At 36.2% G+C, this 23,293-nt stretch overlaps 2 protein-coding genes across 2 annotated transcripts in view; both read left to right on the forward strand.

Moving 5' to 3' along the window:
- Window positions 1-2,531: 2,531 nt before the first annotated feature.
- On the forward strand, window positions 2,532-21,552 carry LOC139980548 (adhesion G protein-coupled receptor L3-like). Its single transcript, XM_071992271.1, has 14 exons — window positions 2,532-2,743; window positions 6,758-6,871; window positions 11,562-11,627; window positions 11,957-12,022; window positions 13,179-13,307; window positions 13,798-13,913; window positions 15,018-15,164; window positions 15,659-16,004; window positions 16,584-16,813; window positions 17,325-17,489; window positions 17,686-17,801; window positions 18,252-18,514; window positions 19,081-19,141; window positions 20,482-21,552. Exons 1-14 carry the CDS (start codon window positions 2,677-2,679, stop codon window positions 20,903-20,905), a joined length of 2,310 nt encoding a protein of 769 aa, XP_071848372.1. The 5' UTR covers window positions 2,532-2,676; the 3' UTR covers window positions 20,906-21,552.
- The window catches only part of LOC139980549 (uncharacterized), a 30,778-nt gene continuing 12,094 nt past the window's right edge, over window positions 4,610-23,293 (forward strand). The window contains exon 1 of the mRNA XM_071992273.1: window positions 4,610-4,626. The gene's annotated coding sequence lies outside the window, so the exon portion shown is untranslated. The remainder of the gene's footprint in view (window positions 4,627-23,293) is intronic.

Raw genomic sequence — 23,293 nt, forward strand, 5'->3', positions numbered from 1 at the left:
TTGAATGACCTTGAAGTACAATACAAAGGCTCAAACACATGTGAAATAGCTATAGGCAAAATGTGTTTTTTTTTTTTTAAATCCCATATTTTGAGGATTTTTCATTTCAAAATAAGGCAAAATTCCCTCCTATTATTTTTGTACAAGCAGGGTGGTACTATATTTCTTCTAGAAAAAATAATAAAAACATTTCAACATGACGCGTTTTGAGATACTGGCTGTCAAAGGCGACCTCTTTTGCACATTGGAGCAATTTTATAACCTCATAAATAAATATTGAGAAAAGCTAGAACCCTGAAATTTGGTAAGGTATAAAAAATTTATACTTATAACTAATGTGAAACCCTCACAGCTCTAACATGGTTACGCTGGTCAAAATTTGACATGAAAACCCTTCCTCATGCTGAATAGCAGGATGAATAGGCAACTTTAAAGCTGCAAAACTAAAATAATAAAGTACAGGAAAGCATTGTAATCATTATTTTGCATTGTTCAGACTCGACATTATAACTTCTAAAAGAATCAAGTATCCTGAAGAAATAGTTTAGAGCAATGAATCACTAAAAATGGCACATTTTTTAGCAACAAATACCAACATTGAATATTTTGGCACTTTTAGGTTGGCCTAACTCCATAAGTCAATACTTTTGTAGCCTTAATTGTTTATTTCCAATTGTATGGGATATAATCTATAAACTTATGAAATAGGATGGTAGTAGGATATTTAACTGCTGAGAAATCATACCTCAAAAAGAAATTGCCAAAATACCACGGTGGCGACAATTGCGAAATTTCAATGCGTGATAATTCGACCAAGTTTGAAGCAACGAAACTCAAATTTTCAGAATATGCTTATTTTATGATGGTCCAAGCACATAATAAATATGGTAATTTTTAGAAGAGGTCCAGCTACAACATTTTCCAAATCTGGTGATTTGATATGGAATGACCCATATATATTAATATATATATGCACAGTTGAAATTGTAGTGAGTTGGAAAACAAAAACAGTGAAAACACTTCCAGCCTCCACCGGGATTCGCACCCGGGCCTCCAGCTTTATATAACGAGTAGGCTATGGACGCTGATTGTAGGTCTACAGGTTTAACACCGGTAATGAAGGTAGAAATTACACTGTAGGCTTTTGCCACCTGTATCGAACAATGCTAGTTCTGTTTAGGTGACATATTTTGCCGTACTCTAGAGATCAAACATCATGCTTAACTCTCGGTTCACTAGAACGACTTACTCGTGAACTCTCGGTACACTGGACCCGCTCACTCGTGAACTCTTGGTACATTGGACCCGCTCACTCGTGAACTCTCGGTACACTGGACCCACTCACTAATGAACTCTCGGTACGCTGGACCCGCTCACTCGTGAACTCTCGGTACACTGGACCCACTCACTCGTGAAACTTGTTCTTGGATGAACATATACCTACTCATCATTTCTGTTTATCACGCGACCATGCTACCCTAATAATAACAGATTTGTTGCGATCAGTGTAATCCATTGCAAGTGTAAGGATGGATTTCCTGTATATATTTTGGTTTGTCAAGTAAAATCACAGTAATCTTGACTGCATAAATGCTTTCAATGTAAAAATCAAGAAAAAATAGCTTCAACGTATACTACAGATGGTTTCATTCATGTTATGTTTTTCTTTTACGTCCCGACAAATTTACTCCACTGCGTTGTTCAAAGATTCTTCTTATCCAAATAAGCAGTTAAATACAAAATTGTAGCCTCGACAATGCAATAAACTATACCAAATAGCCTTGAAAACGCAAAATACTATACCAAATAGCCACGAAAACGCAAAACAATATACCAAATAGCCTTTAGGTTTCTATCATAGAAATTTATTATGGTTTCTTTGCATCTTGTTTGATGTGCATCCTCTGGCCGATTTAAATACAAACAGAAAAGTGTATCGGCCCATGTGTTTATTATATTTTCCAGCTACTTTAACATGGCCAACATTAAAAACTACGACAATTTTGCCACGTATCGAGACCACAAGAAGAAAGTGATTGTTTGGTCAAGCTTTCTGTTTAAACAGGAGAAATGGTACTTGGTGTACAGGAAAGTGGTTTGAAATGACTCTTAATATATTTTATCTTCACATATTTCAAACTGTTTGTTATATTTTCCAGGATCAACTACTTTAACAAGTTCTCAGAACCCGACGCCAACATTGCCACGTATCGAAACCACAAGAAGTAAGTGATTGTTTGGTCAAGCTTTCTGTTTAAGCAGGAGAAATGGTACTTGGTGTACAGGAAAGTGGTTTGAAATGACTCTTAATTTATTTTATCTTCACATATTTTATACTGTGTGTTACATTTTCCAGGATCAACTAATTTAATTACTTATACAGATGTAATACGAACAGTTACCTACAATACTTATCAATTACTTTGACATTCAATAATTTCCAGGAAGAGTGTGCTCTTTCTAGCTATGAATAAGTTGCCAATGACCTTAAGGAAGTTTGATTTGCGGGTAGAACAGTACACACGGAAATTGGTGACCATGATTTAAAACACATTCACAGTGCTTGGAAGCTCACAATCGGCTGGTTCAATCTCCATTTAACATCAAAGCTATATTTGCAGCTATTCACAGTAATTCACAGGACTACAAAAATTTAATTTTCTTATAACATCGAACATGAGATCAACGTTGCATCAACCGTTATTAGTTAGCTTCATTTCATGTCTTATTTTACGTGCTCAAGGTAATGTAAAACAAAAACATTTTTCTGCGGCTCACGCCAAGTTTAGGTTTCGGAATTTCCATATCATGCAGCTTGCTTCATTTGCTTAAGATTTGTAAACATTTTAATCACATTTGTAACAACTTTGTGTTTTAGATTATATATGTGAATAATTGCACGTTTCTCGGCCTTTTGGCTAAGATCATATGTAGTATATGTTCCCTATTCGAGGGGAATCGTGATACACACATGACGATGACCACACAGTTTCAGTCTCCATGGAAGGGGATTTGGGTTGAGAGCGGATCAATCGTTCGGTTGTTTGGTTTTTCGTACCCAGGTTCTTTCTTGGGTGGCTTTCCTTAAAAAGTATATTTGCACGTTTCATGCAGCAAATAAATTTACTTTGACTGTATGGTGACTTTCACACCCTTGCAATGATGTAGTTGGGTTATTTTCAATATTTTAAGTTTGTGAAGGAAGTCATGTGGTTGGCATTTGATTCCAAAAACGATCTTGCAGATTTATTGTGTTTTATGTTGAGTAAACAAGGTGAGAATAAATTTTTAATAGGAATGACAACATTGCTATTTACATCTGTATCAGAAAGCAAAATCTGTCATGCCATGAACAAAAGTTGGGACGCACCGTACAGCTTGAATGTTAGCCGTGCATATATTTGAGTAATTTGAGTACATGTGCGTTTATATAAGATTTGAAAAGAGAACAAGCCAACCTAGGACATCTATGTCGTTGTACTTGCAAATTTTAACCTTTGTAACCCGACAAACATAATTTTGTGAAATCGTGCCCCTTTTCATAAATTAGGAGTGCTGCTCTTATTGTTCATGAAAGGGGAATTTTTTCCCCGGTTTTGCGATGAAAAATGCCCTTTTGTTATGTCAAATGTCTTTTTGGTGAGGAATTAAGAAAAATATAAGTTAGCAAGTGTGTTTTGCTGACAAAATATTCAAATACTGCAATTTGTGGTAAGTAATGCACAAACAGTCCATTTTGCATGTATCCCTTTGAGAGCATTATATGATTTACCCACTGAAATCAAAGTCGCATCTCAAATTGCCCTTTGAAATTTGGGTTTCCCCTCCCAACTCCAACCCCCCCCCCCCCCGCCAGTTATTTCAGTAGTGTGTAAGTTTTACGTCTCACTAGACTATAACTTATGTACGTCTGCAGTAATGTTGTCCATATCGAATTTATATATAGGCCTACGTGAGAACCGCAACCACTGAAAACTTTATGTTTTTACAGTATGCTTTCATACCTATTTCTCTAACCTGACTATAACTTATGTACGTCTGCATTAATCTTGGCCTATATCGGTTATTGCTTCCGTGATGAGGATAATTATATGCGAGTATGTGGAACAAGTTAAAGACGTAAAGGTTACCCGTGTCACTGAATGAATCAACATTATGCTGCATTTTTCCGTTGTACTTTCAGTATTGTGTTACTATATAGATATACTCGACCATGAGTTTAGACCGTAAGTTTAGATATCGGGTTATACATAATTTAATCTATACAAATAAGAGGGTATGTATGAGTCTTCGATCCTAGCAGGATCTACATCATAGGCGAATTTAAAGCGAAAAAAAGGAGAGAGGTAAAATAAACAGATGGAGGTACAAATTTATAGGGTCATTGAACAAATGCATGGATTAAAATAGTACAAAGTATCATTTAATTTTAAGGAAGCAGAAAATAAACTGGGCAGAGGGATCGGGTTATACTGGGAGCTATCACTGCACAACCTTCACAAGTTACAGGACACAAGTATTGTTCCCCCTCAGTAAATTGTCGATACTATCCTTAAATTGTTGGTGCCCGCTCAAACTTCAATTTCCTTGCTATACTACGTGCCTATGTGTGATGTATCATGTAGTGTAAAATAGTAGTCAAATATATTTCTACCGAGGTCGAAGGTCAGTCAGAATATGGAAGGAGAGAATACGTGCTAGATGGGCTAGAAATGTCCGATCTGTGCACAATGATTTGTAATTGCTGTTGTCCAACCGATCGATTACGTGCGAGGATTTACATCACAAAATAGTGCAGGAATAACATGATGGTTTCAAAAAATATTCATCAACCAGTATACTTTTGCGTCGTTGAGGATCCAATAACTCAACTACTCCGATTACAAAAAAAAATTAAGTGTGTCCCCAGCAGGTTAACATTGTCAGTCGCGGTAGATTGGACTGTGATTTGTCGTGGATGTTGACAGGGCAAGGAAACCCGGCGGCCATAAATCTGTTTTGAAACTGCCCTTATCTATCCGTAATCGGTTCAAAGAGATTACGTTACTACACAACTATACCATATGGAACGTATTAAATGTCATTTGCTTGTCTGTGATATATAATCGTCTTCACAGTCACTATTCAAACGCATATGCAAGAAACATGTCTATAAGTTATCCGTCCATCTTGACAATTAATTAAAACCTGTTGGTTTCAAATGCATGCTGTATAAATAATACAAAATCTGTGTTACTTGATAACGATTTTAACGCATGCCAAATAAGCCCGAACTGACAATTGCACTCCTACATTTTTGTGTGTCACCGAATATTATAACGTAAGCGGAAACGCGATCCTGTTTCAGCTTGTTTACATATAATATGTGTGATCTTTGTAAAGAGGGCAATTATATGTAGGTGAAACAAGCTCTCGGTACCGCTTAAGTTTGAATTACCATAAAATATCAATTTAGTCGTGGTGATATTGCAGGATTCATCGTTCCTATCGTTTCAATCATCATAGACATTCTCTCAAAATCTTAAAAAATGAATTTTAATTGCCTTTAACTTCAAATCTGTAACTGCAAAAAACGGAAAGAAATCGATTGCATATTATTACCCGCTTCGTGTATGGTCATGGTTTATTTGGTATTAATTCCATCAATGCTGCATGCCCACAATTATCCTGCGTCATACTTTCATTGTGTTACATTTTGTATTTTCCATTCCATTGTCAAAGTATTGCTGACAGTCCCATGTATTTTCTAATACAGCACTCCTTTTGTGTCAATTATGAGTCATATCTTATTTCTCTGCTTTTGTCTAATAATATTTTCTCTTGGAGTACACGTGGATTTTCTTTAATATATATGTATACTCCCCGACAAAACCCGTCAATGACGGTGTACCGCAGGGTTCCGTGTAAGGGCCAATTTCGTTCACGTTATATAAATCTCCATTTGCTGCTCTTATCAAACTCTATAACCTACAATACCATTTCTGCGTAGACGATACACAATTATACATTTCGCTTAAGCCTGATGTCATTTATGGCAAGTCACGGAATATCAAAAATCAAGAAACACCGCCCCGTACGTACCGGTCCTCCCACAGCTTGTTCATTGCTTCAAGTTACCTCGCGCTTTGATTATGGAAACTCCCTTCTCTAAAGATGCTCTTTTTCTCTCCTTCGCAAGCTTCAGCTTGGTCAAATGTCTGCTGTACGGCTCATCAATGGATCAAGACGACAAGGTCACATCACACCAATTGTCAAAGAACTTTATTGGCTGCTCATCAAAAACGCATCATATTCAAATAATTTTTGCATATCGATCTCTTCATTGTACAGCATCGACTGACCTCAGTAATCTCATTTCCAGATATACTCCTTCAGGCAACTTGCGTTCCGGCGATTCATATCAACTGCGCCAACCGATGACAAGATCCTATTACGGCGATAATTCCTTCTCTTCACCAAAACAGTCCCCATCAATTGTCTCTTCTAAAACACAACTTAATACTTACCTTTGCAATTTTCATGTCAACAATTAATTTTTGTTTGTAGCATATCTGTATGTATTTATTTCATTCTTTTTCTTCTTTGGTTTGTAAACGCCTAGAGCAGATTTTTTCTGGATCAGTCGCTCTATAAATTAAGTCGTTATTATGACTATTAATAATATACATATAGGCAACATATATATGCAATAATCTGTTAATGGAAAATCCTTTAGAGCCTCAACGAAATATCGCTCAATCTCTTTTGTTCACGCCAGGTATATGCCCGACTGACCAAGTTCCATGTACCACTTTAGACGAATGTGTACCTATCAACTGGGTGTGTGACGGTTCTGAAGACTGTGGAGATGGCTCAGACGAGATGGATTGCGGTAAGATTGTTTTGCATATTTTTGTATCTAATTTTAAAATACTTGTATATAAACACACACACACACATATATATATATATATATATACATATATATATATATATATATATATATATATATATATAGGTAAGTGACTGGAAGTAAAACAGCCAATGTTTGGTTTTTGCAGAGCTTTCGAGCAAAACTAGCTCTTCTTCAGTGCATGATCACCGAAAGTGACAAGGAGTAACAGGAATTGAAACTATTTTATCGAGAAGATGTCGGCATGGTTGTGAAGGCAAAGCGACTCACTGATTTCTATTTTAGAAATTCGTATTATTTTAGTCCGCGTCGGATTATTTTAATCCGATTCCGTCGTAATTGTAAAGGAATTGTATATATATATATATATATATATATATATATATATATATATATATATATATATATATATATATATATATATATATATATGTATATATATATATATATATATATATATATATATATATGTGTGTGTGTGTGTGTATATATATGTATACTTATAGAATTGAATGACCTTGAAGTACAATATAAAGGCTCAAACACATGTGAAATAGCTATAGGCAAAATGTGTTTTTTTTGTGTAAAAATCCCATACTTTGAGGATTTTTCACATCAAAATAAGGCAAAATTCCCTCCTGATATTTTTGTACAAGCAGGGTGGTACTATATTTCTTCTAGAAAAAATAATAAAAACATTTCAACATGACGCGTTTTGAGATACGGTATTGGCTGTCAAAGGCGACCTCTTTTGCACATCGGAGCAATTTTATAACCTCATAATTTAATATTGAGAAAAGCTAGAACCCTGAAATTTGGTAAGGTATAAAAAATTTATACTTATAACTAATGTAAAACCCTCACAGCTCTCACATATCAAAATTTGACATAAAAACCCTTCCTCGTGCTGAATAGCAGCATGAATAGGCAACTTTAAAGCTGCAAAACTAAAATAATAAAGTACAGGAAAGCATTGTAATCATTATTTTGCATTGTTCAGACTCGACATTATAACCTCTGAAAGAATCAAGTATCCTGAAGAAATAGTTTAGAGCAATGTATCACTAAAAATTGCACATTTTTTAGCAACAAATACCAACATGGAATATTTTGGCACATTTATGTTGGCCTAACTCCATAAGTCAATACTTTTATAGCCTTAATTGTTTATTTCCAATTGTATGGGATATAATCTATAAACTTATGAAATAGGATGGTAGTAGGATGTTTAACTGCTGACAAATCATACCTCAAAAAGAAATTGCCAAAATACCACGGTGGCGACAATTGCGAAATTTCAATGCCTGATAATTCGACCAAGTTTTAAGCAACGAAACTCAAATTTTCAGAATAAGCTTATTTTATGATGGTCCAAGCACATAATAAATATGGTAATTTTTAGAAGAGGTCCAGCTACAACATTTTCCAAATCTGATGATTTGATATGGAATGACCCATATATATTAATATATATATATGCACAGTTGAAATTGTAGTGAGTTGGAAAAACAAAAACAGTGAAAACACTTCCAGCCTCCACCGGGATTCGCACCCGGGCCTCCAGCTTTATATAACGAGTAGGCTATGGACGCTGATTGTAGGTCTACAGGTTTGAACCCGGTAATGAAGGTCGAAATTACACTGTAGGCTTTTGCCACCTGTATCGAACAATGCTAGTTCTGTTTAGGTGACATATTTTGCCGTACTCATATTTTGCCGTACTCTAGAGATCAAACATCATGCTTAACTCTCGGTTCACTGGACCCGCTCACTTGTGAACTCTCGGTACACTGGACCCGCTCACTCGTGAACTCTCGGTTCACTGGACCCGCTCACTCGTGAACTCTCGGTACACTGGACCCGCTCACTCGTGTCCTCTCTCGGTACACTGGACCTACTCACTCGTGAACTCTTGGTACACTGGCCTACTCACTCGTGAACTCTTGGTACACAGCTGGATCCACTCACTCGTGAACTCTCGGTACACTGGACCCACTCACTCGTGAAACTTGTTCTTAGGATGAACATATACCTACTCATCATTTCTGTTTATCACGCAACCTACGCTACCCTAATAATAACAGATTTGTTGCGATCAGTGTAATCCATTGCAAGTGTAAGGATGGATTTCCTGTATATATTTTGGTTTGTCAAATAAATTCACAGTAATCTTGACTGCATAAATGCTTTCAATGTAAAAATCAAGAAAAAATAGCTTCAACATATACTACAGATGGTTTCATTCATGTTATGTTTTTTTTTACGTCCCAACAAATTTACTCCACTGCGTTGTTCAAAGATTCTTCTTATCCAAATAAGCAGTTAAATACAAAATTGTAGCCTCGACAACGCAATAAACTATACCAAATAGCCTTGAAAACGCAAAATACTATACCAAATAGCCACGAAAACGCAAAACAATATACCAAATAGCCTTTAGGTTTCTTTCATAGAAATTTATTATGGTTTCTTTGCATCTTGTTTGATGTGCATCCTCTGGCCGATTTAAATACAAACAGCAAAGTGTATCGGCCAATGTGTTTATTATATTTTCCAGCTACTTTAACATGGCCAACATTAAAAACTACGACAAATTTGCCACGTATCGGGACCACAAGAAGTTATTCCTTTTTTTTGGTGTACAGAAAAATGGTTTGAAATGACTCTTAATATATTTTATCTTTTACATATTTCAAACTGTTTGTTATATCTTCCAGGATCATCTACTTTAACAAGTTCTCAGAACCCTACGACAATTTTGCCACGTATCGAGACCACAAGAAGTAAGTGATTGTTTGGTCAAGCTTTCTGTTTAAGCCTGAGAAATAGTTACTTGGTGGAAACCAAAGTGGTTTGAAATGACTCCTAATTTATTTTATCTTCACATATTTCAAACTGTTTGTTATATTTTCCAGGATCAACTAATTTAACAAGTTCTCAGAACCCGACGCCAACATTGCCACGTATCGAGACCACAAGAAGTAAGTGATTGTTGGTCAAGATTTCTGTTTTACCGGGAGAAATAGTTACTTAGTGGAAACCAAAGTGGTTTGAAATGACTCTTAATATATTTTATCTTCACATATTTCAAACTGTTTGTTACATTTTCCAGGATCATCTACTTTAACAAGTTCTCAGAACCCTACGACAATTTTGCCACGTATCGAGACCACAAGAAGTAAGTGATTGTTTGGTCAAGATTTCTGTTTAAGCCTGAGAAATAGTTACTTGGTGGAAACCAAAGTGGTTTGAAATGACTCCTAATTTATTTTATCTTCACATATTTCAAACTGTTTGTTATATTTTCCAGGATCAACTAATTTAACAAGTTCTCAGAACCCGACGCCAACATTGCCACGTATCGAGACCACAAGAAGTAAGTGATTGTTGGTCAAGATTTCTGTTTTACCGGGAGAAATAGTTACTTAGTGGAAACCAAAGTGGTTTGAAATGACTCTTAATATATTTTATCTTCACATATTTCAAACTATTTGTTATATTTTCCAGGATCAACTAATTTAACAAGTTCTCAGAACCCAACGCCAACATTGCCACGTATCGAGACCACAAGAAGTAAGTGATTGTTGGTCAAGATTTCTGTTTTACCGGGAGAAATAGTTACTTAGTGGAAACCAAAGTGGTTTGAAATGACTCTTAATTTGTTTTATCTTCACATATTTTATACTGTTTGTTACATTTTCCAGGATCAACTAATTTAACAAGATCTCAGAACCCGACGACAATTTTGCCACGTATCGAGACCACAAGAAGTAAGTGATTGTTTGAGAGAAATAGTTACTTGGTGTACAGGAAAGTGGTTTGAAATGACTCTTAATTTATTTTATCTTCACATATTTCAAACTGTTTGTTATATTTTCCAGGATCAACTAATTTAACAAGTTCTCAGAACCCGACGTCAATTTTGCCACGTATCGAGACCACAAGAAGTAAGTGATTTTTGGTCGAGCTTGCTGTTTAACCGGGAGAAATAGTTACTTGGTGTAAAGGAAAGTGGTTTGAAATTACTCTTAATACATTTTAGCTTCACATATTTCAAACTTTTTGTTATGTCTTTCAGGATCAACTACTTTAACAAGGACTCAGAACCCGACGACTATTTTGCCACGTATTGAGACCACAAGAAGTAAGTGATTTATGGGTCAAGATTTCTGTTTAACCGGTAGAAATAGTTACATGGTGTACAGGAAAGCGGTTTAAATGACTCTTAATATATTTTATCTTCACATATTTTAAACTGTTTGTTATATCTTCCAGGATCATCTACTTTTTCAAGTTCTCAGAACCCTACGACAATTTTGCCACGTATCGAGACCACAAGAAGTAGTGATTGTTTGGTCAAGCTTTCTGTTTAAGCCTGAGAAATAGTTACTTGGTGGAAACCAAAGTGGTTTGAAATGACTCCTAATTTATTTTATCTTCACATATTTCAAACTGTTTGTTATATTTTCCAGGATCAACTAATTTAACAAGTTCTCAGAACCCGACGCCAACATTGCCACGTATCGAGACCACAAGAAGAAAGTGATTGTTTGGTCAAGATTTCTGTTTTACCGGGAGAAATAGTTACTTAGTGGATACCAAAGTGGTTTGAAATGACTCTTAATATATTTTATCTCACATATTTCAAACTGTTTGTTATATTTTCCAGGATCAACTACTTTAACAAGTTCTCAGAACCCGACGCCAACATTGCCACGTATCGAAACCACAAGAAGTAAGTGATTGTTTGGTCAAGCTTTCTGATTAAGCAGGAGAAATGGTACTTGGTGTACAGGAAAGTGGTTTGAAATGACTCTTAATTTATTTTATCTTCACATATTTTAAACTGTTTGTTACATTTTCCAGGATCAACTAATTTAACAAGATCTCAGAACCCGACGTCAATTTTGCCACGTATCGAGACCACAAGAAGTAAGTGATTTTTTGGTCAAGCTTGCTGTTTAACCGGGAGAAATAGTTACTTGGTGTAAAGGAAAGTGGTTTGAAATTACTCTTAATACATTTTAGCTTCACATATTTCAAACTTTTTGTTATGTCTTTCAGGATCAACTACTTTAACAAGGACTCAGAACCCGACGACTATTTTGCCACGTATTGAGACCACAAGAAGTAAGTGATTTATTGGTCAAGATTTCTGTTTAACCGGTAGAAATAGTTACATGGTGTACAGGAAAGCGGTTTAAATGACTCTTAATATATTTTATCTTCACATATTTTAAACTGTTTGTTATATCTTCCAGGATCATCTACTTTTTCAAGTTCTCAGAACCCTACGACAATTTTGCCACGTATCGAGACCACAAGAAGTAAGTGATTGTTTGGTCAAGCTTTCTGTTTTACCGGGAGAAATAGTTACTTAGTGGATACCAAAGTGGTTTGAAATGACTCTTAATATATTTTATCTTCACATATTTCAAACTGTTTGTTATATTTTCCAGGATCAACTAATTTAACAAGTTCTCAGAACCCGACGCCAACATTGCCACGTATCGAAACCACAAGAAGTAAGTGATTGTTTGGTCAAGCTTTCTGATTAAGCAGGAGAAATGGTACTTGGTGTACAGGAAAGTGGTTTGAAATGACTCTTAATTTATTTTATCTTCACATATTTTATACTGTTTGTTACATTTTCCAGGATCAACTAATTTAACAAGATCTCAGAACCCGACGACAATTTTGCCACGTATCGAGACCACAAGAAGTAAGAGAAGTGGTGTACAGGAAAGCGGTTTAAATGACTCTTAATATATTTTATCTTCACATATTTTAAACTGTTTGTTATATCTTCCAGGATCATCTACTTTTTCAAGTTCTCAGAACCCTACGACATTTTTGCCACGTATCGAGACCACAAGAAGTAATTGATTTTTGTATGTATATATATATATATATATATATATATATATATATATATATATATATATATATATATATATATATATTTATATGTATATATATATAATTTACCATGTATACCAGGTGGAACCAGCAAATTGCACATAGTAGCTGTACATTGTATTCGTAAGATTGTAATATTGGCGTCGGTGTTTTCGGCTACTTCAACAATGTGCGGTCGAATGTGCGGATGCGAGAGTTATATCGAACTTTATTGCTTTCGATATCGAAAGTTGGTATGGTAAGATAGACACTTTGTAAACCATTGCTTTATGCGGCCCTGACAGTGGTGCATGTATTACGAACGTAACTGAAGTACAATACCCTGTTTTAATGATATGCATTTACAAGTTTGGTTTCCTTATTTTAGCGATTACTCAAAATGGTCGGTGTCTCTATGAAATGCTCTCTTTCCGTGGACTTCAGTTGACTTTCCCTGAACGTATTATAGGAAACAATTATGTTTCCATTGAGATGTGTGGGAATGTTTCAACGAACGGTTAGTACAAGATTTCATTAACTTCTTATCATTTCTCCACGTCTTCTTTCTTCATAGTTTGTTCATTGTTTCTTCATAGTCGATTCATCTGATCCAGTTCTGTTGAAAACCATTCCAGTTAAAATGAAGAAACATTCAAATATTATGGTTTTTGTTTAGGTTCTTGCTGATTAAGTTTTTACTTCTCTTCATTGAGTGTGTAATCTGCCCTTTCTCATTTCTCACAAGGGGTGCACTGCATAGATCATTCAGTTGGATTCTTTGAAGTAGCAAAAAAAAAATCTCTTAGTTTCACATACTGTAGCCCAAATCCCTGAAGTAACTTGGAGGACATTACACAAAGTATAGTTTTTTTTTAATAAATAATACACATAGTAGCCTTATCAAGAACGCTGCTGCAATTTCATGCTGAAAACTCTTGTAGGTTTCTTTGCTTCCATATGTCGTTGTATTTTTTATTCTACTCTTAACGTCTTTAACTTTTTTGTAGCTGACTTACCATTAGCACACCGAGATTGCGGCCAAGGTTCGTCGTGGATGGAACCTCAATTGAACACGTGTTTTTCTCCCGAGGACGCACTCACGGAAATACAGAGGATAGCAGGTGTATGTACAAACCATTTATTATTAAAGCTTATATTATAAACAAAAGCTAGTGACCAAAAATGAATAAATATTTCAATGAATAAACCTAAGCCAAGTCTGCACGCCCTTACCGTGGCATTCCTTTATAATGTCGATTATTAAGCAACTAAAGTCAAACATTAAATTTCTACTGAGCCACACAGTACCACTGTATAGTACTCTGAAGTAGTACTCTGAAGTATATATTTATTGGATTGTGTATTATCAGAAAGCAATATATAATAGACGATAACTGATCGTATATTGATAAGCAGAAATGAAAAATCAAAATTGGAATAGTTTTAGCTCATCAAAATGACATTTTGACAAAGCGGAAAAGAATAAGAAGAGTACATAGAGAAAGAAAACAAAAGAAACAGTTAAGAAACTTCATTGTTCGAATAATAAATGTGGACAACAAAGTTAATGGAAATTGGGAATCCTGTCTTGAGTATTCCAACATATAAATCCTTATTAGCCACATATAAAAAAAAAACTGTAGCATTGCCATGGCTATAGATGTTACAAGAAATAATAATGTAATTAACTGTTCTGTCTGTGTGGGCGCAACAACTATTTGTGTAGCGAAGGGGAGTGGTTTAAATATTGTGTCGCACAGGCGATATGAGAGGAAGGTTGGCCCCTCCCCTTTTTGGGAATAGTTTGGTAAAATGAAGGGTCCTCTAGTGTAACATGGTACAACTTTTTGGGTAGTACGGCACATATTTATGTACTGTTCACTGCATGTGGTTGCTGTACTGTACTGTTCTGTCTGACAGTGAAGCAGGAGGACGGGTGGCTGAACCATCTGACGTAATTCTGGCAGGGTTAACACCCCCTTCCAGAGGTATACCGATGTGGTTGGGCCCCTGTCAGTTGATCCCCTTCCCTAGACAGTGTATGATCTAAGTTAAACAGTGAGTTAACCAAAGTGGTTGTTTTAACTAGTGTTAGGGTTCACGTTCACGTTTGAAGGGCATTTCCTTTTCTAATGCATATCTTTATCACTTTATATTATCTCATTCTATCGTGATTGGCATGTATCAAGAAGTAAGGTTACATGATGATATTTTACTACATTTGCAGACGACTGTTACAGAAGAAAACGTAGAGCAGGTTGCTACGGATTTAGTGGTGGTCACATTTCAAATTGAAGATTCGAATGAAACAGTTGTCGGCAAGGTAGCAGAATCTTTAGAATCAATTGTGGGCACAAATACTTCCTCACCCGAGGTGAGTACTTCTAAACCACATGTTATGTATATTGTTTCATCGCAAGTGGGCTATGGATGACGCCAGTAGGTTTACGCCAGCCGATGGCTGGATCCTACCTATTGAACTGTTTGAGATATACCATATTTCGTTACAACTTTCTGCTATGACAGTTCAATTATTTATAAATTTGATATTGATAAATTCAATAATCATCTGTTGCCGTCTGTTACATCGTCATTGTCAACTGATACATTAGGTTTTAGTTAAGTGAATTAAGGATGATTAATATATATATATATATATATATATATATATATATATACATAATATATATATATATATATATATATATATATATATATATATATATATATATATATACATCGGCGAGGCTGTTGAATACCAATATAGGTAAAAAACAACTAAACATTGAGTTTTATCAATCAATCAATCCATAACATTAGATGCTACTAAAGGCACGACTGATATTCTTTTAAACATTAACTGCATAGGTCACGAATGCCTTCATAGGAACTGTTAACAACCTTATGAACTTTGAAGCAGAAAGCCTCCAGACAACATCATCCAACAAGATCATATCATTGCTGGAACAGCAGATATCTCTCGTTCAACAAAACCAAGGGAACTTCACAGAAGTCCAAGATAAGCTTGCTGTTGTAGCAGTAAAACTGGATCCACAGCTAGCAGACTTCATAACATTCTTTCACGAGCCCGGTGAAGAGGGAGGAAGTGTAACCGATGGTGAACTACATTTGATGAACGCAATTAATACATCACCCAGGGAAAACAGGACGTCCATCTTTATTCACGGGGATGTTTTAAAAACAGCCATGGAAGGTGGATATCATATTCTATATAATGTTAATAATGGCGTTCATAAACGGTCTACCGTGCGTTTATCGCAGGATTATGCACGCACGGGCGCATATACCTCGGTGGGTCAATTACCCTGCGATAAACGCCCGGTATACACCGTTTGTTAACCCTGATCATTCCACAAAACACTACATAAACATCGTCTTAGAATGTTACAATTTAATAGAAAGTATAAAAAGGGAAATACCAACAATTGTTCTTTACTTCATCCTGTGATAAACGCACGACGAACATTTGATGAACCCTAACTAACGCATAAACAGTATATTAAGATATTTACGTTGATGGAATTTGAAGCATGGATACCAACAATTGTTTATGAGATAAAGATTTATTTACCAAAGTGGTCAACATTTCTTGATTAAATTATAAAGTTCCAAGTTTATTTAATCAATTTTATTTATTTGCATGTTCTTTTTAAATGTAACGTTTTTTCAAATGAAATATTGTTAATATAGTCCTTCAAGCATGTCTAGATAATGCGCACGTAATAAAAAAATACATAAAACTAGTGGATTTCAACAACATTTCTCTCGACAGAAAAATCAAATTCTACTGACTCAACTGTTCCTGTCAGCTTCTTCTTGTACAGTGATTCCAGTCTTTTCTTCCAAACGGTAAATCAAAGTATGGATGGAGCAGCACATAACAGCAGATTGCGAAGCTCTGTCGCCAGTCAAGTCATCGGTGCAAACATTGAGGGTTCTGTTGTCAAGAATCTTCCAACAGAATATGCTGTTGTTGCATCGTTTCCGAACACTACATCCGAAGTAGGTTTAAATCATTCAACAACAAATGAACTCATCCTAGCGATCATTCATAGTAGAGTTAAACACATTTAATTAAATCTAACATATATTTTGCATATTGAATATGTAGGTTTCCTCGAGTGTAAAAACACCCTATGTAAGATGCCGGTACTGTCGTGTATGCTAGCCTACTTACTGCACTACCCACGACATATAAGAATTACGGAAACACACACACACACAAGAATAACATTTCATCTGAAACAAAGCATTCGTATTCCCCTTTCTGCCGTTTACTTAGTCAATGAAAAAATTTAACCTTTGTGAAGTTGATGTTTGTATAGGTTTGTACTGGCGTTAATAAGTCCTTGCTTGGTGGTTGCTGATATTTTATGTTACTTCCTCTGAACATGTACTTACTTAACTTAGGCCCATGCACATGCCCCACAAGGTTGTACCTTAGAATATGAATAACGTATAACCGTCATATTCTTTGATTACATCTTTGGCCTTGCTCTATTCTACTTTTCAGCTGCTTAACGATACGGAGTTTGTATTTCATAAGATGTGTGTGTTCTGGTTTGTGCCCGAGGGAACTGATGACGGGTATTGGTCTGAAGAAGGCTGTAATCTAACTGAGAAAATGAACTACACGATATGTACATGCAATCATCTTACGAGCTTTGCTGTGCTAGTCGTAAGACATCATGTTTACTGATCAAATGTTCTTTGACATTTCTTTATCATACTTATAACATTATAGTGGACAAAACTTTCAATCGTAAAAAAAAAAATCCTTCGCAATTACACGAGTGATAAATACAGATGACATTTTACTATAATTTTAATGAGATCAGGACAATAGTTTATATTTCTCGGTTTTACCATTGCAGGGCATTGGCAATATTCCACACGCTGCCGATGTTTTCTTGACCGTGATAACCTGGGTAGGCTCACTTCTCTCAGTGATAGGTCTGCTTGCTTGTACTCTTCTGCTGGTTGGTGTCAAGTAGGTTGTTTTCTTTCATTTTCTTTCATTTTAAGTAACAAAATAACTCGTGAAACAGTCAGTGGCGTTAATTACCAAACATTTCACACGAGATTCGTTATTCCATCTTAGTATGGGACTGTTAGGTAACCTAAACTGCCATTGTAATGGGAAATGGCATGAAGGCTTCAGGACCATATCTAAACATATTAATGAAGGATATTGCTGCTTTGATGAGTCCTTAACTTCCAGTTCTTTGCGGGTTTTTGTTTTGTCTTTTGTTGGCAACCTCTAAGAAAGAGAAAAGGTCAAATATGAAGAAATATATATTACTTAAAATAATATATAGAATATCAAGTGATTGATATTTTTGATACATAAAATTTCGGAATAAAGTTAAACAAAGAATATTCTGTACTAAATGTAGCTTTAAAAAAATATATATATATTTTCACTTTGTCTCGTCGACAGGTCGCTTCGAGCAAAACAAGCGAGTAAGATCCACATTAATCTATTCCTGTCCTTGATCGCGTTCTACATTACATTCCTGGCTGGGGATCTGTTCTCCCATGATCTCCTTATCTGTAGGAACCTTGCATCAACTGTACATTACTTTGGCCTGACGACAGTTTGCTGGATGTCCGTCGAGGCAGTAAACATGTACTTTCTATTCGTGAAATATGAAAGGTCGACTATTCGCCACTTTGTACCAATCGCTTGTGTCTTAGCATACGGTAAGGGAATTATGATTGTTTCTTTTGGAAGTATTTCTCCTTGGTGATATTCAACATTATTCTGTTTTAAGTCGCACACAAATGCACATTAGTTAAAGAAGCATGCTTGCTTGTGTCATAGTATGTGGTAAAGTGTGATGTGACGTCATAAGTCTAATTGTCATATAACCAATCACACTGTTATATTATAGGCCAATCAGATAAGATGCTGGTTAGCCAATTACATCCCATGTAATCTCATTAAGTTTGTATGTATAAATACTCATGCACGCTACTGTATTATCACTCTCCCTGCTTGCTGCTACTCTTTACGGATATACGTACCTACACGTCATTGTTTATGGTTATTTACGTTACGTGAAATATATGTTCAAGAATCAAGAATGACTTTTCCTTCATTATATTGACGTCTTCCGGAACTTATAATATGACATAAGGTCATCTCGGTTCGTAGCAAGATGATTGGGTTGGTGCGGAAGAACACCGATATGTCAACGTGTAATAAAGTCAATTCAGTTTCGTCTTCATCTGTTTGACAAACTCTTTGTATGCTGGTTTATCAACAGGGCTCCCGCTCATTCCCGTGTTGACTGTTTATTTCCTAACAAGGCCTGACGAATATGCACAGTAAGATACCTCCAAACAGCCAGTCGGGACAAGTCCCCAGTGCTATAATACCACTTTATACTGTCCTCTCATGTGATACTTCAAAGCACCCGTTCTGATAGTACGAACAGTTCCTAACCTATTTCTGATAGAGACAGTGTAGTGATACTGATATGCTGCCAGTAAATGTACACCTTTGAAGTAGGACATGAAAGAAAAGTCTATAAAAGTACATTGGTCCGACTGGGTGCTTCAATTTTCAATTCGATAAGAATAAGTATAGGCCTGGTTCAGTTGTAGATATTAATTCCAACCATTATACAATCTCGGTTACATTCTTGGATATGGCTTCATTCTTGAAGGCACACAAGTTAGCTTAAATCTATGGGGGTAGGGGAATACCCCATATCTCCTATAAGGGAGTCGACTTCAACGCCCCTATAAAGACACCGCACTTCTTTTTATACTGCCCCTCTATACTATAAACCAGATTAACTAAAAAAGGAGAAGATATATGAAGAAATAACCTTCCTATCAGATTCAGAAAGGATAACGTAGAATGTTCGGGTCTTGGCATTTCTGCATTGTATCATAAACCTCCATAAATAGATATTAACTTGATGCGATCTAAAAGAGATCTGGTCCTGATATCCGACAGGGTGCGGATACTTACAAAGCTTGGACCAAGTGACGCAAAGTTACAGACCCAAAGGGGAATAAAGGAGCATTTTTTGTTAGTCCGTGAATTATAGCAAAGCTATGAAGTTTTGAACGCAATACCTGGTTGCCATTGAAAACAGTATAGCTTTTTCTCCCTCCTTGTGAACGTTACTTATAGGCAGTATGAGAAGAATTTGAGCTGATTCTGTTGTGTTGCCCAGATACTTTTCCATAATAAATATTAATCACAAATGCAAATCGAGAAATTTCCACTTTTGCGAGTTTTGTCATTAAAAATGTTTGAAAAGAAAATGAAGCGAAACTCATGGGGAATTGAGTACTGTTAGTTGTTTCTATAGTAGTTAAGTATCGAATAGTGTTACTAACAGAATAGTGTTCTAAAACCAATCGAAACGCTACTTAAACTAAACACTAGTTTAGCAATGCTAATCTAAATGAATCTCCATACTGCTTCAATGATTGCATGAACCATCGAATAAGAAAATCGTCCCCCTCCCCTCCACCCTCCCCCGCTCGCTTTCTATCTCTCTCTTTCTGTATTATCGATTATTTTGAAGATATAAGTGTTACGTAAAATAGCAAACACGATTAATTTCGTCTGCTATATAAGTTATTTCAGTGAATATCAGCTCATCACGAAAACCAAAGTAAATGATGATAACGTTTTTATTTTTCTTCAGTTGCTTCCTACCACTGGGCAAACCACTCTACTTTGGATTTCTCCTGGAGGTATTTCTGTTGGTCATCTTCAACACAACACTGTTTATCGCAGTCGTACGTACAGTTGTTTTTCGGCAGTTTCTGTCGACCAACGCTCAGAGGAATAAGAAGGCAGAGGTGATTTCGAGGATACAACAATTTGTTTTGTTCTGGATTCTCCTCGGCCTTTCCTGGATCTTTGGGTTTCTCTCGATATTGCCAAAGAGGAAGATTAATGCCTTTGTAGCATTATTCTGCATTTTCACGTCCCTCCAAGGTGTTGTTTTCTTCATCTTCTTCTGTGCCAAGAATCCAGAGGTGAGAAAAGGATTAAGAAAAGCCAAGAGTCAGTTAACGTCACAGAATGAAACTAGGATGGAAACGTTGCAGACTGAAACTTTGTAGTTATGTAAGAAAGAAAACATTATTGAGTCTTTTTAAAAAATAAAAAGTTACTCGCCTCAGGCAAGGAAGAGTAACCTACGTAGTCAAGTTGGTCTAGTATTGTGCGCGCGGTTGCGTATGTGTATGTGCATGGTAACCGGGCTGCTAACACACGAAACAAGCATACATTACTTGAATGTCATACTTATTACGTGAACAACCCATCCATGTTCATAGAAGAAACCTGTTTCTTTTTTTGTAAAGGGTGAAATGTCATTTGAGGTCAAACCGTCCAAGTTTGACAACCTAGTAAATACAATAACTCAAAGTTTAAGCTTAGCTTACGTAGGTTCATCATAGTGAGCACAAATTCCCGATGATTTTTGTGGAGGGTAAAGGTCATGCGAGGTCAATAGAGGCAATGTCTGACGAATTAGTGTAATTAAAAGTTTAGATATAGTACATAACGACTGTTGTACTCTTTGGTGTGGGAGTTTATTTGAAGTCAAAAGAGGTCACAGTCTGAACAGTGCAAACATTGTAACTCTAGATGTTCAGCTTGGATGACATTATACGTCGTATGTGAGTGTAGTGGTTTTGTGTAGTAGTCAAATGTCGTTTGGGTCAATAAAGATGAAGTCTGCAAACTTTATAAACATAGTAACACTTAATGGTTTCTTCTTTTGTGTGTGTGTGGAAGATTGGTTTACTACTCAGTTAACTTATTATATGCAGGCTTATGCTTAGGGAGTTATTATTTATAGCAACTCAGTCGAAAATGTCAAAAGCTTGACTGGGATGGCGTAGCAGTATATGGTATTAACTTTACTACCATTCTGCGAGAATTTTGGATATGAAGAAGAATAAATTGATCTCATTTTGACGAAATTTGATCAAGCGGTCGTTGAAATGAGACTAACCCATAACGGAAAGTCAGCGAGCTCGTCAATCGGGTCTTCTTTAAAGGAGCATTTTTGCCCAGTACCATTATCAAGTTACCGTCTAAATATTACAATTTCCGCAGGGGATTCACTATAAGGTTCGACGACTTGGAATGTCGGCAGTTTTACCTGGCAATAAATCTCTATTTGTCCCGACAAAACGTGTCGAAGGTTCCATAACTCGTATACCCCTGGCTCAATCGTTTTAATTTTATGTTTGCAACGCACTATGATGAACAGTGGAGAATCCAGAATATTAAAAATTGGGGTGTAAAAATGGGGGTGTAGTCATGAGGTCGTTAAAGCTGATTCCATTGTGGAGGTGTCTGGCGGTCTTCCCCGAGTAAAAAAAGTGGAAGGCATGAAATGGTGCATCTAAGGCATATTAAGATTTAAAATGGTTTCCAACAGTAGATATGCCGCAATGTTTTGCTAACGTTTTTCAAACTATTATGTCACATAAGAGTAAACCAGTTCGAAACTTTGAGTTTAAACGACGAAATTTCGAAATGAAACGTCGACATTTTCAAGTTGAAAAAGTCAAATTTCAACAAAAATTAAGTTCTTTTTGTCAGTGGAACGGCTTTCAGCACCTCGCGTTTTATATACTTTGGAAATGATGCATCGTGCATCATGCAGAATGCATCATTTATCATGCATCATGTACTCGTACAGTATACCAATTCCTTCCAGACAAACCGGGCGACCATCATTCTACTCTACAGCTTAAGTGGATCATGTTCCCGACAAATGCTTTCCCCAAAAACGTCATAAGTTTCTAGACAAACCGCACCATCTTCCCGATGACAGTCGTTTGGCCTAACGTTAAATAAGTTATTTTGGAGTGCTACATCCCCCCCCCCCAACACACACCAGAAAGTGACACCCCTGGTGGCCCCTTACGTGAATTCAGTAGTTTTCGGCCGATAATCATTGTAGGCTATACCAGACAGCCTGGATGGATCATCGCCCTGATCAGATGTTTGGAAGTTCCCGACTATGTTTTCTCAAACAGAATGTCATGATTTTACCGCAACATTGTCCTCAAAGCCGTCGCTTTGACCTGACGAGAAGTATAATACATTGGCGAGTGCTACCCTCCTCATACCCCTCAGTACTGACCCACTCCCTGAGCATCAGCCACAGGGTACATCTGAAAACCATCTGACAAATAAATCACAACACAAACAAAAAACAATGAAATATGATTAAATGTTACCGTTGCATATATATCTAGACTCATTTAATTTCCAACTTTCCCTGTTAACCATTTATTATTATTTTCAATTAATTATTATCTTCAACAATTTTCAAATTCGTCGTTCACTGTTAAGTCTTCCCTTAGAAGAAAACGTTAATCTCCTTTCCTATCTATCTAATTGCAATAGTTTTAATGGTCCCGATAGACCCACCGAGAGCCAGGACGTACCCCGAGGATAACAACGCCACTCCCCCCCCCTTCTTGCAC

This window comes from Apostichopus japonicus, chromosome 15, assembly GCF_037975245.1.
Source record: "Apostichopus japonicus isolate 1M-3 chromosome 15, ASM3797524v1, whole genome shotgun sequence".
NCBI classification, from domain to species: domain Eukaryota; kingdom Metazoa; phylum Echinodermata; class Holothuroidea; order Aspidochirotida; family Stichopodidae; genus Apostichopus; species Apostichopus japonicus.

Coding starts and splice junctions, on each gene's coding strand:
- LOC139980548 (XM_071992271.1), top strand. CDS start 2,677: ATGAGATCAACGTTGCATCAACCGTTATTAGTTAGCTTCATTTCATGT. Junction 12,023..13,178: donor ACGTATTGAGACCACAAGAA/GTAAGTGATTTA, acceptor TCCTTATTTTAG/CGATTACTCAAAATGGTCGG. Junction 15,165..15,658: donor CAAATACTTCCTCACCCGAG/GTGAGTACTTCT, acceptor TTAACTGCATAG/GTCACGAATGCCTTCATAGG.